This window comes from Rhinoraja longicauda, chromosome 43, assembly GCF_053455715.1.
Source record: "Rhinoraja longicauda isolate Sanriku21f chromosome 43, sRhiLon1.1, whole genome shotgun sequence".
Taxonomy (NCBI): Eukaryota; Metazoa; Chordata; class Chondrichthyes; order Rajiformes; family Arhynchobatidae; genus Rhinoraja; species Rhinoraja longicauda.
This window is the reverse complement of record NC_135995.1, coordinates 7172610-7189392: the sequence shown is the minus strand read 5'-3', so window position 1 is coordinate 7189392 and position 16783 is coordinate 7172610. Positions and strand designations below refer to the sequence as shown.

At 50.1% G+C, this 16783-nt stretch overlaps 1 protein-coding gene across 1 annotated transcript in view; it reads left to right on the top strand.

Moving 5' to 3' along the window:
* Positions 1-16783, top strand: part of LOC144612207 (cell adhesion molecule CEACAM5-like) — a 98485-nt gene that overhangs the window by 45731 nt on the left and 35971 nt on the right. The window contains exons 5-9 of the mRNA XM_078431764.1: positions 1595-1864; positions 3562-3819; positions 4679-4787; positions 14384-14436; positions 14739-14795. Of these exons, the coding sequence (XP_078287890.1) occupies positions 1595-1864; positions 3562-3819; positions 4679-4787; positions 14384-14436; positions 14739-14795 (747 nt within the window). The remainder of the gene's footprint in view (positions 1-1594; positions 1865-3561; positions 3820-4678; positions 4788-14383; positions 14437-14738; positions 14796-16783) is intronic.

The window sequence follows — 16783 nt, the reverse complement described above, 5'->3', positions numbered from 1 at the left end:
TGGACAAGATGCCTTCTCCAGCCCCAGAGTAGAAGCACTGAAGGATCCTCAGAGAGACTCTGAATTTCCTCAGCCGTCTGAGATGGTAAAGGTGCTGCCTTGCCTTGCCCACCAGTGCGGCAATGTGTGTTGTCCATGTCAGGTCCTCTGTGATGTGGACTCCCAGGTATTTAAAGCTGCTCACACTATCCACAGTGATACCATTTAACTCCAGTGGCATGTACGTACGTCCTTGGATGTTGAGCCCTTCTAAAGTCCACAATCAGCTCCTTAGTTTCGTTGACAACAGACAATAGACAACAGGTGTTGGGGAAGTCCAGAACAAGGGGTCACAGTTTAAGGATAAGGGGGAAGTCTTTTAGGACTGAGATGAGAAAGTTTTTTTTCACACAGAGTGGTGAATCTGTGGAATTCTCTGCCACAGAAGGTAGTTGAGGCCAGTTCGTTGGCTCTATTTAAGAGGGAGTTAGATGTGGCCCTTGTGGCTAAAGGGATCAGGGGGTATGGAGAGAAGGCAGGTACGGGATATTGAGTTGGATGATCAGTCATGATCATATTGAATGGCGGTGCAGGCTCGAAGGGCCGAATGGCCTACTCCTGCACCTATTTTCTATGTTTCTATGTTTCTATGTAAATACAGAAATCTCGGCAGGGACCATCTTTACTGCGTTCACGCGGCCAATCAAGGAAATAGGCAATTTATTCACAAAATGCTGGAGTAACTCAGCAGGTCAGGCAGCATCTCGGGAGAGAAGGAATGGGTGACGTTTCGGGTCAAGACCCTTCTTCAGACTGATGTCAGGGGGGCGGGACAAAGGAAGGATATAGATGGAGACAGGAAGATAGAGGGAGATCTGGGAAGGAGAAGGGGAAGGGAGGGACAGAGGAACTATCTAAAGTTGGAGAAGTCGATGTTCATACCACTGGGCTGCAAGCTGCCCAGGCGAAATATGAGGTGCTGTTCCTCCAATTTCCGTTGGGCCTCACTATGGCACTGGAGGAGGCCCATGACAGAAAGGTCAGACTGGGAGTGGAAGGGGGAGTTGAAGTGTTCGGCCACCGGGAGATCAGTTTGGTCAACGCGGACCGAGCGCAGGTGTTGAGCGAAGCGATCGCCGAGCCTGCGCTTGGTTTCGCCGATGTAAATAAGTTGACATTTGGAGCAGCGGATGCAATAGATGAGGTTGGAGGAGGCGCAGGTGAACCTCTGTCTCACCTGGAAAGACTGTTTGGGTCAACCTTTGTCTCACCTGGAAAGACTGTTTGGGTCAACCTTTGTCTCACCTGGAAAGACTGTTTGGGTCAAGGAAAAGGGCAACGTTCTCCATTTCTCTATGTTCTCCTTTAGCTTGTTCGACCTTTCGGTAAAGTTAATTTTTAAAAAGGGTCTTGGGGGTTTTTAGATATTTTAATGCCCAGATATTTGTTTAGACTGTAATGTTTTATCCTTGTTGTTTTGAGTTGGTTATGCTTTATTCTCAGTTGTTAACTGTGTGTCTGTGTTGTCGTTGGTGAGCGGAGCCCCAAGGCACATTCCTTGTGTACGCTCGTAGTTGACCACTAAACTAATTCATTCATTCTTTCATTCATTCAGAACCAGTGTCGAATGTTCAACTACATTCCAACCGTTCCGCGGCGGTGGAAAACCAACACTCGGTCCTGTTGACCTGTAGCTCCAATGGAACTCACCTGAGGTGGGAATGGTTACTGAACGACAAGCCCGTCCAGCAGAACGACAGGATAAATATCTCCAGAGACACCCTGCTCATCGACCCAGTGAACAGGTCCGATGCCGGGACCTACAAGTGCATCGTGAGCAATGGACTCAACAGGGGCAGTGCTGAGACCACCCTGCAGGTTCACTGTAAGTACAGAGTCAGGCCGAGCAGTGTAGGAAAATAACTGCAGATGCAGGTACAATTCGAAGGTATCACAAAGTGCTGGAGTAACTCAGCGGGTCGGGCAGCATCTCTGAACAGAAGGAATGGGTGACGTTTTGGGTCGAGACTCTTCTTCCGACTGACCTGCTGATATAATCCAGAATTTTGTGTTACCTTCTCTGGAGAGAAGGAATGGGTGACGTTTCGGGTCGAGACCCTTCTTCAGACTGAGTGGTGTAGGAAAATAACTGCAGATGCTGGTAGAAATCGAAGGTATCACAAAATGCTGGAGTAACTCAGCGGGTCAGGCAGCATCTCTGTGGAAAACGTGGACAGGTACAAAGTGCTGGAGTAACTCAGCGGGTCAGGCAGCATCTCTGTCGAGAACGTGGACAGGTGCAAAGTGCTGGAGTAACTCAGCAGGTCAGGCAGCATCTCTGGAGAACTTGGACAGGAAGAAGTGGGAGTAGGGGATAGACTTCTTCAGTCAGTCCAAGACCTTAGTTTACATTTAGTATTAGTAATATCGGTGACGGCACATCTCCTCTACGTAGGTGTTAAATGAATACAGAGAAGTGTGAGGTGTTGCGTTTTGGAACATCAAACAAGGGCAGGACAGACACAGGGCTCAGGGGAGTGTTGTAGAGCAGTGGAATCTTGGAGGAGAGAATGGTAGGGTTCTGGGGAATGTTGTAGAGCAGAGGGATCTAGGGATGAATGGTAGGACTCTGGGGAGTGTTGTAGAGCAGAGGGATCTCGGAGTGGGATGGTAAGGTTCTGGGGAGCGTTGTAGAGCAGAGGGATCTAGGACTTAATGGTCAGGTTCCGGGGAGTGTTGTAGAGCAGAGGGATCTAGGAATGAATGGTAGGACTCTGGGAAGTGTTGTAGAGCAGAGGGATTTTGGAGTGGAATGATAAGGTTCTGGGAAGTGTTGTAGAGCAGAAGGATCTCGGAGTGAATGGTCGAACCATGGGGATTGTTGTAGAGCAGAGGTATCTAGGAGTGAATGGTAGGACTTTGGGAAGTGTTGTAGAGCAGTGGGTTCTAGGAGTGGTTAGTAGTGCCATGGGGAGTGTTGTAGAGCAGAGGGATCTAGGAGTGGAATGGTAAGGTCAATGGAGAGTGTTGTAGAGCAGAGGGATCTCGGAGTTAATGGTCAGGTTCAGGGGAGTGTTGTAGAGCAGAGGGATCTTGGAGTGGGATGGTAAGGTTCAGGGGAGTGTTGTAGAGCAGAGGGATCTCGGAGTGGGTTGGTAGGACTGGGGAGTGTTGTAGAGCAGAGGGATCTAGGAGTTAATGGTCGGACAATGTGGAGTGTTGTAGAGCAGAGGGATCTAGGAGTGGTTGGTAGGTCAATTGAGAGTGTTGTAGAGCAGAGGGATCTCGGAGTGGGATGGTAAGGTTCTGGGGAGTGTTGTAGAGCAGAGGGATCTAGGACTTAATGGTCAGGTTCAGGGGAGTGTTGTAGAGCAGAGGGATCTAGGAGTGAATGATCGGACCATGGGGAGTGTTGTAGAGCAGAGGGATCTAGGACTTAATGGTCAGGTTCTGGGGAGTGTTGTAGAGCAGAGGGATCTCGGAGTGGTTGGTAGGACCATGAGAAGTGTTGTAGAGCAGAGGGAATGGCCTCCTCTTGCACCTGTTGTCTATTATATTGAACGTGGACGTTTCTGTTTGCAGTTGGACCGGACAACATGAAAATCACGCCGCGCAGTCCAGTGAATATAGAGGTTGGGGAAGATCGAACCTTGACCTGTTCTGCCCAGTCGGAGCCCATCCCCACGTACGTTTGGTCTAAAGGTACTGTGGGGTTTCCCAAAGGTCCAAAATTGACCATCTCCTCAGCGAATAAGGAGCACAGTGGGATTTATACCTGCCACGTCAGTAATGCCGAGCTCCGGACGAACAACAGTCTCACCGCAGAGGTCATTGTACAAGGTGAGTGAAATTCTCTCCCTTCCTCTCTCTCTCTCTCCCCTTCCCTCTCTCTCTCTGCCTCCCTCTCCCTCTCCCTCTCTCTCTCTGTCTCCCTCTCTCTCTGTCTCTATCTCCTTGTCTCTCTCCCTCCGTCTCTGTCCCCCCATCTCTCTCTCCCCATCTATCTCTCTCCCCATCTCTCTCCCCCATCTCTCCCCCTCTCTCCCCCCCCCCCATCTCCCCCCATCTCTCTCTCCCCCATCTCTCTCTCCCCCATCTTTCTCTCCCCATCTCTCTCTCCCCCATCAGCCATGATCATATTGATCAGCCATGATCATATTGATCAGCCATGATCATATTGAATGGCGGTGCAGGCTCGACGGGTCGAATGGCCTTCTCCTGCACCTATTTTCTATGTTTCTATGTTTCTATCTCTCGCTCCCTCATCTCTATCTCCCCATTTCTCTCCCCCCATCTCTCTCCCCCCCATCTCTCTCTCCCCCATCTCTCTCTCCCCCATCTCTCTCTCCCCATCTCTCTCTCCCCCATCTCTCTCCCCATCTCTCTCTCCCCCATCACTCTCTCCCCCATCTCTCTCTCCCCATCTCTCTCTCCCCCCATCTCTCTCTCCCCCCATCTCTCTCTCTCTCCCCATCTATCTCTCTCCCGTCTCTCCCCCCCGTCTCTCTCTCCCCCATTTCTCTCCCCCCATCTCTCTCCCCTCTCTCCCCCATCTCTCTCCCCCCCATCTCTCTCTCTCTCTGTCTCTATCTCCCCTCCGTCTCTCCCCGCCTCTACTGTATTGATGTTCAGAGTGTTCTTTGGACTTGAGCTCGTTTCTCGAGTCGTTGACTCATGGACTACACGTCTTGTGTTTCAGACGCGTCTCTGCCCACCGGGGCGATCGTTGGGATTGTCATTGCAGTCATTGTGGTGGTTGCGGGCATCACAGGTGGAATAGTCTGCCTTGTTCGGGCAAAAATGAACAGGTAACTAACTCACTTCCCTTGTCATCAATCTCCATCTGCCTTTGACTTATCAAGTACCGAGAGCCAATCTATTGCAAATAAATAACTCAGTGGTTGACCTGTGTTGGAAATGTCCCATTAACGTTTGTCACCATCTGTGTAGTCGACATCTTCTGTCCAACTTTAGTCTCTGTGTTGGTCACACAGAAACACAGGCAACGGGTGCAGGAGGAGGCCATTCGGCCCTCCGAGCCTGTACGCGCCGCCATTCGTCGTGATCGCGGCTGACCGTCCACAATCAGTAACCCGTGCCTGCCTTCTCCCCATCTCCCTTGATTCCACTAGCCCCTGGAGCTCTATCCAACTCTCTCTTAAATCCATCCAGTGAATCGGCCTCCACTGCCCTCTGTGGCAAGAATAGGAAGGCAGAGTATTATCTGAACGGTGTCAAGTTAGGAAAAGGGGACGTACAACGAGATCTGGGTGTCCTAATGCATCAGTCACTGAAAGGAAGCGTGCAGGTACAGCAGGCAGTGAAGAAAGCCAATGACATGTTGGCCTTCATAACAAGAGGAGTTGAGTATAGGAGCAAAGAGGTCCTTCTGTAGTTGTACAGGGCCCTAGTGAGACCGCACCTGGAGTACTGTGTGCAGTTTTGGTCTCCAAATTTGAGGAAGGATATTTTTGCTATTGAGGGCGTGCAGCGTAGGTTTACTAGGTTAATTCCTGGAATGGCGGGACTGTCGTATGTTGAAAGACTGGAGCGACTAGGCTTGTATACACTGGAATTTAGAAGGGTGAGAGGGGGTCTTATCGAAACATATAAGATTATTAAGGGGTTGGACACGTTAGAGGCAGGAAACATGTTCCCAATGTCGGGGGAGTCCAGAACAAAAGGCCACAGTTTAAGAATAAGGGGTAGGCCATTTAGAACGGAGATGAGGAAAAACTTTTTCAGTCAGAGAGTTGTGAATCTGTGGAATTCTCTGCCTCAGAAGGCAGTGGAGGCCAATTCTCTGAATGCATTCAACAGAGAGCTAGATAGAGCTCTTAAGGATAGCGGAGTCAGGGGGTATGGGGAGAAGGCAGGAACGGGGTACTGATTGAGAATGATCAGCCGTGATCACATTGAATGGCAGAGCGTACAGGCTCGAAGGGCCGAATGGCCTCCTCCTGCACCTATTGTCTATCGTCTGTTGTCTATAAGATGTGTACAGAGTCAACGAGATAGGATTCTATTCCTTGGAGCACAGGAGGTGTGTAAAAATTATGAAGGTGAACGAGACCAACGTGGACCCATTGGGCCCAAACCTCTCCTGCATTGGTACATCACCCTCTCCTCCCCCACTCTCCTCCTTCCCCTCCCTCTCCCTCCCCCCTCCCCACTTCCCTCTCCTCCCTCTCTCCCTCCACAAGAGATAGATTAAGTAAAAGGTGTCGGCCATTTAGAACGGAGATGAGGCAAAAACTTTTCCAACCAGAGAGTTGTGAATCTGTGGAATTCTCTGCCTCAGAAGGCAGTGGAGGCCAATTCTCTGAATGCATTCAAGAGAGAGCTAGATAGAGCTCTTAAGGATAGTGGAGCCAGGGGGGTATGGGGAGAAGGCAGGAACGGGGTTGGGAGGGAGAGGTTGATCAGCCGTGATTGAATGGCAGAATAGACTCGATGGGCCGAATGGCCTAATTCTACTCCTATTCCTTATGACCTGAAACGTCACCTGTCCACGTTCTCCAGAGGTGCTGCCCGACCTGTTGAAAGATTGGAGCAAAGAGGTCCTTCTGCAGTTGTACAGGGCCCTGGTGAGACCGCACCTGGAGTACTGTGTGCAGTTTTGGTCTCCAAATTTGAGGAAGTATATTCTTGCTATTGAGGGCGTGCAGCGTAGGTTCACTGGGTTAATTCCTGGAATGGCGGGACTGTCATATGTTGAAAGACTGGAGCGACTGGGCTTGTATACACTGGAATTTAGAAGTAGCAGAAATATTTTTTTTAGAAAGATGAGAGGAGATCTTATCGAAACGAGGGGGAATCAAGTACGAGAGGGCGTAGGTTTAAGTTGAGAGGGGAAAGAGTTCAAGGGAACTTGAGAGGAGAAGTTTTCTCACACAGAGGACGGAGTGTGCAGCTGGCAGAGGAGGCAGGGACGATAAAATCTACAATAAAATTGGACGGATGCATGTATAAACAAGAAACTAGTAGAGCAGGTGGAACCAGATTTGGAGTTCTGTGTTCAGTTTTCCACACCGTCCTCGGGACTTTCCGTTCATGCCTTCACCTGACGGTAGGAAAAGGTGCGCAGAGAAGGTTCGCGAGGGTGTTGCCAGGACTCGAGGGGCCTGAGCTACAGGGGAGGGGTTGGGGGCAGGCTGGGACTCTACTCCCTGGAGCGCAGGAGGATGAGGGGCGATCTTGTAGAGGCTCTTAAGTTTCGAGGAGCACAATTAGGCCATTCAATGATAGACAACGGGTGCAGGAGGAGGCCATTCTGCCCTTCCAGCCTGTACGCACCGTCATTCAATAGACAATAGACAATAGACTACAGATGCAGGAGGAGGCCATTCTGCCCTTCCAGCCGGCACCACCATTCAATAGACAATAGGTGCAGGACGAGGCCATTCTGCCCTTCCAGCCAGCACCGCCATTCAATAGACAATAGGTGCAGGAGGAGGCCATTCGGCCCTTCGAGCCTGTACGCACCGCCATTCAATGTGATCACGGCTGATCATTCTCAATCAGTACCCCGTTCCTGCCTTCTCCCCATACCCCCCTGACTCCGCTATCCTTAAGAGCTCTATCCAGCTCTCTCTTGAATGCATTCAGAGAATTGGCCTCCACTGCCTTCTGAGGCAGAGAATTCCACAGATTCACAACTCTCTGACTGAAAATGGTTTTTCCTCGTCTCCGTTCTAAATGGCCGACCCCTTATTCTTAAACTGTGTGTGACCCCTGGTTCTGGACTCCCCCAACATCGGGAACATGTTTCCTGCCTCTAACATGTCCAACACCTTAATAATCTTATATGTTTCAATAAGATCCCCCCCATCCTTCTAAATTCAAGTGTATACAAGCCCAGTCTTTCCAATCTTTCCTCGTATGACAGTCCCGCCATCCCGGGGATTAACCTGGTGAACCTATGCTACACTGCCTCAATGGCAAGAATGTTCTTCCTCAAATTTGGAGACCAAACCTGCACACAGTACTCCAGGTGCGGTCTCACCAGGGCCCTGTACAACTGCAGAAGGACCTCTTTGCTCCAGTCTTTCAACGTACGACAGTCCCGCCATCCCGGGAATTCACCTAGTAAACCTACGCTGCACACCCTCAATAGCAAGAATATCCTTCCTCAAGTTTGGAGACCAAAACTGCACACAATACTCCAGGTGCGGTCTCACTAGGGTCCTGTACAACTGCACACAGTACTCCGGGTGAGGTCTCACTAAGGCCCTGTACAACTGCAGAAGGACCTCTTTGCTCCTAAACTCAAACCAGGAGACCAAAACAGCACACAGTACTCCAGGTGCGGTCTCACCAGGGCCCTGTACAACTGCAGAAAGACCTCTTTGCTCCTATACTCAAACTAGGAGACCAAAACTGCACACAATACTCCGGGTGTGGTCTCACTAGGGCCCTGTACAACTGCACACAGCACTCCAGGTGCGGTCTCACCAGGGCCCTGTACAATTGCAGAAGGACCTCTTTGCTCCAGTCTTTCAACATACGACAGTGCTGCCATTCGGCCCATCGGGTCAACTCCGCCATTCAATCGCGGCTGGTCTATCTCTCCCTCTCAACCCCATTCCCCTGCCTTCTCCCCACAACCCCTGACACCCGCACTGATCGAGAGTCCCCACCTTAAAGAGTATCCATTGTCTTGGCCTGCGAAGCCGTTTGTGTAGGAGATCATTGGGGGGAACTGCATCTAGACTGTGGTGGCAATAAAGCTACTGCCTCACAGCGCCAGAGACCCGGGTTCCATCCCGACTACGGGCGCTGTCTGTACCGAGTTTGTTTGTACGTTCTCGCCCCGTGACCTACTTGAGTTTTCTCCGAGATTCCTTGAATTTAGAAGGATGAGAGGGGATCTTATCGAAACGTATACGATTATTAAGGGGTTGGACACGTTCGAGGCAGGAAACATGTTCCCAATGTTGGGGGAGTCCAGAACCAGGGGCCACACACAACAGTTTAAGAATAAGGGGTCGGCCATTTAGAACGGAGATGAGGAAAAGCTTTTTCAGTCAGAGAGTTGTGAATCTGTGGAATTCTCTGCCTCAGAAGGCAGTGGAGGCCAATTCTCTGAATGCATTCAAGAGAGAGCTAGATAGAGCTCTTAAGGATAGCGGAGACAGGGGGTATGGGGAGAAGGCAGGAACGGGGTACTGATTGAGAATGATCAGCCATGATCACATTGAATGGTGGTGCTGGCCTGATGGGCCGAATGGCCTCCTCCTGCATCTATTGTCTATTGTCTATTGAGATCTTCGGTTTCCTCCCACACTCCAAAGACATGCGGGTTTGTAGGTTAATTTTGGCTTTGGTATAAATGTAAAATTGTCCCCCGTGTGTGTGTGTGTGTGTGGGATAGTGTTAGTGTTAGTGTTAGTGTTAGTGTTAGTGTTAGTGTTAGTGTTAGTGTTAGTGTGTGTGGGATAGTGTTAGCGTTAGTGTTAGTGTGTGTGGGATAGTGTTAGTGTTAGTGTTAGTGTGTGTGTGTGGGATATTGTGTGTGTGTGGGGGATAGTGTTAGTGTGTGTGTGTGTGTGTGTGTGGGTGTGTGTGTGTGTGTGTGTGTGTGTGTGTGTGTGTGTGTGTGATAGTATTAGTGTTAGTGTGTGTGTGTGTGTGTGGGATAGTGTTAGTGTTAGTGTGTGTGTGTGTGTGTGTGTGTGTGTGTGTGTGTGATAGTATTAGTGTTAGTGTGTGTGTGTGTGTGTGTGTGTGTGTGTGTGTGTGTGTGTGTGTGTGTGTGTGTGTGTGTGTGTGTGTGTGTGATAGTATTAGTGTTAGTGTGTGTGTGTGTGTGGGGGGGGATAGTGTTAGTGTGTGTGTGTGTGTGTGTGTGTGTGTGTGTGTGTGTGTGTGTGTGTGTGTGTGTGTGTGTGTGTGTGTGTGGGGGGGATAGTGTTAGTGTGTGTGTGTGTGTGTGTGTGTGTGTGTGTGTGTGTGTGTGTGGGGGGGATAGTGTTAGTGTGTGTGTGTGTGTGTGTGTGTGTGTGTGTGTGTGTGTGTGGGGGGGATAGTGTTAGTGTGTGTGTGTGCGTGTGTGTGTGTGTGTGTGTGTGTGTGTGTGTGTGTGTGTGTGTGTGTGTGTGTGTGTGTGTGTGTGTGTGTGTGTGTGTGTGTGTGTGTGTGTGGGGGGGATAGTGTTAGTGTGTGTGTGTGCGTGTGTGTGTGTGTGTGTGTGTGTGTGTGTGTGTGTGTGTGTGTGTGTGTGTGTGTGTGTGTGTGTGTGTGTGTGTGTGTGTGTGTGTGTGTGTGTGTGTGTGTGTGTGTGTGTGTGTGTGTGTGTGTGTGTGTGTGTGTGTGTGTGTGTGTGTGTGTGTGTGTGTGTGTGTGTGTGTGTGTGTGTGTCGCTGGTCGGCACGGACGGACTCGGTGGGGAAGGGATTGTGTTTCCGCGCTGTGTGTCTCTAAAGGGAACAAAATTTAGGGGAATCAGGAACCAGAGGACTTCGGTTTAAGGTGACGGGGAAAGATTTAATAGGAACCTGAAGGGCAGCTTTTTCTCACAGAGGGTGGATTGAGAAGCAGGAGAAGCAGTTTACTGCCAGTGGTGTTAGGTCCAATTAACTGGAAGCCCAACCCAAGATTAGTCAGAGGAAGTGTGATTTCTTCAACCTGAGGTCGTGTTACTCAACTGAGGTCGGTTTGTTTAGAGGAACAGCAATCTCACAGAAGGTAGACACAAAAAGCTGGAGTAACTCAGCGGGTCGGGCAGCATCTCTGTGGAGAACGTGGACAGGTACAAAGTGCTGGAGTAACTCAGCGGGTCGGGCAGCATCTCTGTGGAGAACGTGGACAGGTACAAAGTGCTGGAGTAACATCAGCGGGTCAGACAATAGACAATAGGTGCAGGAGCAGGCCATTCGGCCCTTCGAGCCTGTACGCACCGCCATTCAATGTGATCATGGCTGATCATTCTCAATCAGTACCCCGTTCCTGCCTTCTCCCCATACCCCCTGACTCCGCTATCCTTAAGAGCTCTATCTAGCTCTCTGTTGAATGCATTCAGAGAATTGGCCTCCACAGCCTTCTGAGGCAGAGAATTCCACAGATTCACAACTCTCTGACTGAAAAAGTTTTTCCTCATCTCCGTTCTAAATGGCCTACCCCTTATTCTTAAACTGTGGCCTTTTGTTCTGGACTCCCCCGACATTGGGAACATGTTTCCTGCCTCTAACGTGTCCAACCCCTTAATAATCTTATATGTTTCGATAAGATCTCCTCTCATCCTTCTAAATTCCAGTGTATACAAGCCTAGTCGCTCCAGTCTTTCAACATACGACAGTCCCGGCATTCCAGGAATTAACCTAGTAAACCTACGCTGCACGACCTCAATAGCAAAAATATCCTTCCTCAAATTTGGAGACCAAAACTGCACACAGTACTCCAGGTGCGGTCTCACTAGGGCCCTGTACAACTACAGAAGGACCTCTTTGCTCCTATACTCAACTCCTCTTGTTATGAAGGCCAACATGTCATTGGCTTTCTTCACTGCCTGCTGTACCTGCACGCTTCCTTTCAGTGACTGATGCACTAGGACACCCAGATCTCGTTGTACGTCCCCTTTTCCTAACTTGACACCGTTCAGATAATACTCTGCCTTCCTATTCTTGCCACCAAAGTGGATAACCTCACACTTGTCCACATTAAACTGCATCTGCCATGAATCCGCCCACTCACACAACCAGTCCAAGTCACCCTGCAACCTCATAGCATCTTCCTCACACAGTTCACACTACCACCCAGCTTTGTGTCATCTGTAAATTTTGCTAATGGTACTTTTAATCCCTTCATCCAAGTCATTAATGTATATTGTAAATAGCTGCGGTCCCAGCACCGAGCCTTGCGGTACCCCACTAGTCACTGCCTGTCCCATTCTGAAAGGGACCCAAAACAAACTGCACACACAAACTCTACTCCAAATGCGGGCTGACCAGACTTTTATACAGCTGGATCTTAAACCTTGTTTTGGCCCATTGGAGCGTGACTTTGTTCCTTTTACATCAGGAACTACAAACTCTGTGGTGGCCTTAAACTCACGCAATATCTGTGAGGAAGTTTATCTGTCAGCTAAATCATTATTTAACTTCTCTTCCCCTCTCCTCAGTCATTTCTTTGGCAATCTCCTCAGTATTTCCTCTGAATTAGTCTATTGTCTATTGAGTTACATAGAAAAAAGGTGCAGGAGAAGGCCATTCGGCCCTTCGAGACTGTATGCACCGCCATTCATTGTGATCGCGGCTAATCGTCCACAATCAGTAACCCGTGGCTGCCTTCTACCCATATCCCTTGATTCCACTAGCCCCAAGAGCTCTATCTAACTCTCTCTCCAACCCATCCAGTGAATTGGCCTCCACTGCCCTCTGTGGCAGAGAATCCCACACATTCACAACTGGAAACGTTTCTCCTCACCTCAGTTTTAAACGGCCTCCCCTTTATTCTTAGACTGTGTGGCCCCTGGTTCTGGACTCGCCCAACATTGGGAACATGTTTCCTGCATCTAGCTTGTCCAGTCCTTTTATAATTTTACACGTCTCTATAAGATCCCCTCTCATCCTTCTAATCTCCAGTGAATACATCAGTTACAGCATGAAAACAGGCCCTTCGGCCCACCAAGTCCGTGCTGACCAGCCCACGCACACACACACACACACACACACACACACACACACACACACACACACACACACACACACACATTCACACACACACACACACACACACACACACACACAGACACACACACACACAGACACACAGACACACACACACAGACACACACACAGAGACAGAGAGAGAGAGAGAGAGAGAGAGACACACACACACACACACACACACACACACACACAGACACACACACACAGAGACACACACACACACACACACACACACACACTCACACACCCACACAGAGACACACGCACACACACACACGCACAGAGAACACACACACACACACCCCTCACAGATACCCACGCAGGTCACGGGGAGAGAACGTACGCACAAACAAACTCCGCACAGACAGCGCCCGCGGTCGGGATGGAACCCGGGTCTCTGGCAACTCTGCAGTGCCTGTCTAAGCGTTGTAGAGAAGATTTAGGGAGGACGTTGGCAGGAAGTCGAGAGGCCTGAGCTACAGGGAGGGAGGTCGGGGCAGGCTGGGACTCTACTCCTTGGAGCGCAGGAGGATGAGGGGCGATCTTGTAGAGGCGTACAAAATCATCAAGGGAATAGATCGGGTGAACAAAGTTGGGCAGGCTAGGACACACACACACACATACCAGTTTAGTTCCGTACACACACACTAAATGGCCTACCCCTTATTCTTAAACTGTGGCCCCTGGATCTGGACTCCCCCAACATTGGGAACATGTTTCCTGCCTCTAACGTGTCCAACCCCTTAATAATCTTATACGTTTCGATAAGATCCCCTCTCATCCTTCTAAATTCCACTGTATACAAGCTTAGTCGCTCCAGTCTTTCAACGTACGACAGTCCCGCCATTCCGGGCATTAACCTGGTGAACCTACGCTGCACGCCCTCAATAGCAAGAATATCCTTCCTCAAATTTGGAGACCAAAACTGCACACAGTACTCCAGGTGCGGTCTCACCAGGGCCCTGTACAACTGCAGAAGGACCTCTTTCCTCCTAAACTCAAACTAGGAGACCAAAACTGTACACAGTACTCCAGGTGCGGTCTCACTAGGGCCCTGTACAACTGCAGAAGGACCTCTTTGCTCCTATACTCAACTCCTCTTGTTATGAAGGCCAACATTCCATTGGCTTTCTTCACTGCCTGCTGTACCTGCATGCTTCCTTTCAGTGACTGATGCACTGGGACACCCAGATCCCGTTACGATCCCGTTAGGACTGAGATGAGGAGAGACTTTTTCACCCAGAGAGTTGTGAATCTGTGGAATTCTCTGCCTCAGAAGGTAGTGGAGGCCGATTCTCTGAATGCATTCAAGAGAGAGCTAGATAGAGCTCTTAAGGATAGCGGAGTCAGGGGGTACGGGGAGAAGTCAGGAACGGGGTACTGATTGAGAATGATCAGCCGTGATCACATTGAATGGCGGTGCGTACAGGCTCGAAGGGCCGAATGGCCTCCTCCTGCACCTATTGTGTATTGTCTATTGTCTGTGAGGTTGGAGGAGGTGCAGGTGAACCTCTGCCTCACCTGGAAGGACTGTTTGGTTCCTTGGATGGAGTCGAGAGGGGAGGAGGGGGAGGAGGTAAAGGGACAGCTGTTGCATCTCCTGCGTTTGCAGGGGGAAAGTGATTGTGGATGGTCAGGCGCGACCCTAGTGAGCTCGAAGGGCCGAATGGCCGACACCTGGACCGCTTTGTTTCCACCTGTCCTATAAGCCCACCTGTTGTCTGATATCTACTCAGGTTAAAATCAGGATCGTCGAATGGTGATTGCAAAATGTCACCTCGTGGGAACAGTGAGTAACCATTAACCCTGAGTGTTGCTCAAACGCTTCCTAAATCTTTGCTCCCCTTCCCCTTCCCCCCCCCCCCCCCACTCTCCCCCAGCGTCCTCTTAACCCCCACCCCCCCCACCCCAAGCTTCTAGAATTAACCCCTTCCCCTCCCCTCCCCTCCCAGTCTGGAAACGCTTTTACTAAATTGACTAATCGCGTGTGGCACCACCAAAATTAATCTCACGGGTTCATTAACGGACGGCTTTGCCATGAACTATCGCCAGACTGTGCACCAATTTGTTGTGGTGTGTCTTTCAAAACAGTCCCCATGTTACAAACAGAATACGCAGCTATTGGGAGGAAACTACCGGGCCCACAGCGTAAGTAGAAGCCTTCTCAGTACTTCTCAGTACTTCCATTCCCCCCCCGTGATGTGTATGTCTATCTCCTATCCACTGACAGCCTCTCAGTCTGAAGAAAGGCCTCGACCCGAAACGTCACCCATTCCCTCTCTCCTAGATGCTGCCCGACTCGCTGAGTTACTCCAGCACTTTGTACCTGTCCACGTTCTCCCCAGAGATGCTGCCCGACTCGCTGAGTTACTCCAGCACTTTGTACCTGTCCACGTTCTCCCCAGAGATGCTGCCCGACCCCGCTGAGTTACTCCAGCACTTTGTACCTGTCCACGTTCTCCCCAGAGATGCTGCCCGACCCCGCTGAGTTACTCCAGCACTTTGTACCTGTCCACGTTCTCCCCAGAGATGCTGCCCGACCCCGCTGAGTTACTCCAGCACTTTGTACCTGTCCAAGTTCTTCTCAAAATTTCTCAGAACTTCCACCCCCCCGTGAGGTCTTTGTCTATCTCCTATCCACTGACAGCCTCTCAGTCTGAAGAAGGGTCTCAACCCTTCCTCAGATGTTCCAACCCAAAACATCACCCATTCCTTCTCTCCAGAGATGTTGCCCGACCCAGGGCCGTTTTTACAGCATTATGGGCCCCCGGGAAAACCAGTGTACTGGGGCCCCTACCGTTACTCTCCCCCACCCCCCTTTCCCTACCAGCCCCCCCTGTCGTGCCGGCGAAAAGCACTTGCCGAAAAGCACTTAGCGATGGACTTAGGGTGCTACATTGTTGCGAAAAGCACTTACAGATCGCTGTGAGAAGCACTTAGTGACCGAAAATGTTGCGAAAAAAGCACTTATTCAACCTACATTTTTAAAGTAGTATTTATTTATTGCAAGTCACTTAACATACACAGATCAGCATGGGGCCCCTATGCTCGTGGGGCCCCGGGCAAGTGCCCATCAGGCCCATGCGTTAAGACGGCCCCTGGCCCGACCCGCTGAGTTACTCCAGCACTTTGTGTACCTGTCCACGTTCTCCACAGACAATAGACAACAGGTGCAGGAGGAGGCCATTCGGCCCTTCGACCTGTACGCACTGCCATTCAACGTGATCTCGGCTGATCATTCTCAATCAGTACCCCGTTCCTGCCTTCTCCCCATACCCCCTGACTCCGCTATCCTTAAGAGCTCTATCTAGCTCTCTCTTGAATGCATCCAGAGAATTGGCCTCCACTGCCTTCTGATGCAGAGAATTCCACAGATTCACAACTCTCTGACTGAAAAAGTTTTTCCTCATCTCAGTTCTAAATGGCCTACCTCTTATTCTTAAACTGTGTGTGGCCCCTTGTTCTGGACTCCCCCAACATCAGGAACACGTTTCCTGCCTCTAACGTGTCCAACCCCTTAATAACCTTATACGTTTCGATAAGATCCCCTCTCATCCTTCTAAATTCCAGTGTATACAAGCCCAGTCGCTCCATTCTTTCAACATATGACAGTCCCGCCATTCCGGGAATTAACCTAGTAAACCTACGCTGCACGCCCTCAATAGCAAGAATATCCTTCCTCAAATTTGGAGTCCAAAACTGCACACAGTACTCCAGGTGCGGTCTCACTAGGGCCCTGTACAACTAAAGAAGGACCTCTTTGCTCCTATACTCAACTCCTCTTGTTATGAAGGCCAACATGCCATTGGCTTTCTTCACTGCCTGCTGTACCTGCATGCTTCCTTTCAGTGACTGATGCACTAGGACACCCAGATGCTTCCTGACCCGCTGAGTTACTCCAGCACTTTGTGCCTTGTGTGTGCGTGCGTCCAGTTCAGTTTATTTTGTTGTCATGTGTACAATAATGGAGAGGATGTTTCCACTAGTAGGAGAGGAATAGCCTCAGAATTAAAGGACGTTCATTTAGGAAGGAGATGTTGGGGCAGGCTGGGACTCTATTCATTGGAACGCAGGAGGATGAGGGGCGATCTTATGGAGGAGTACAAAATCACGAGGGGAATAGATTGGGTAGACGT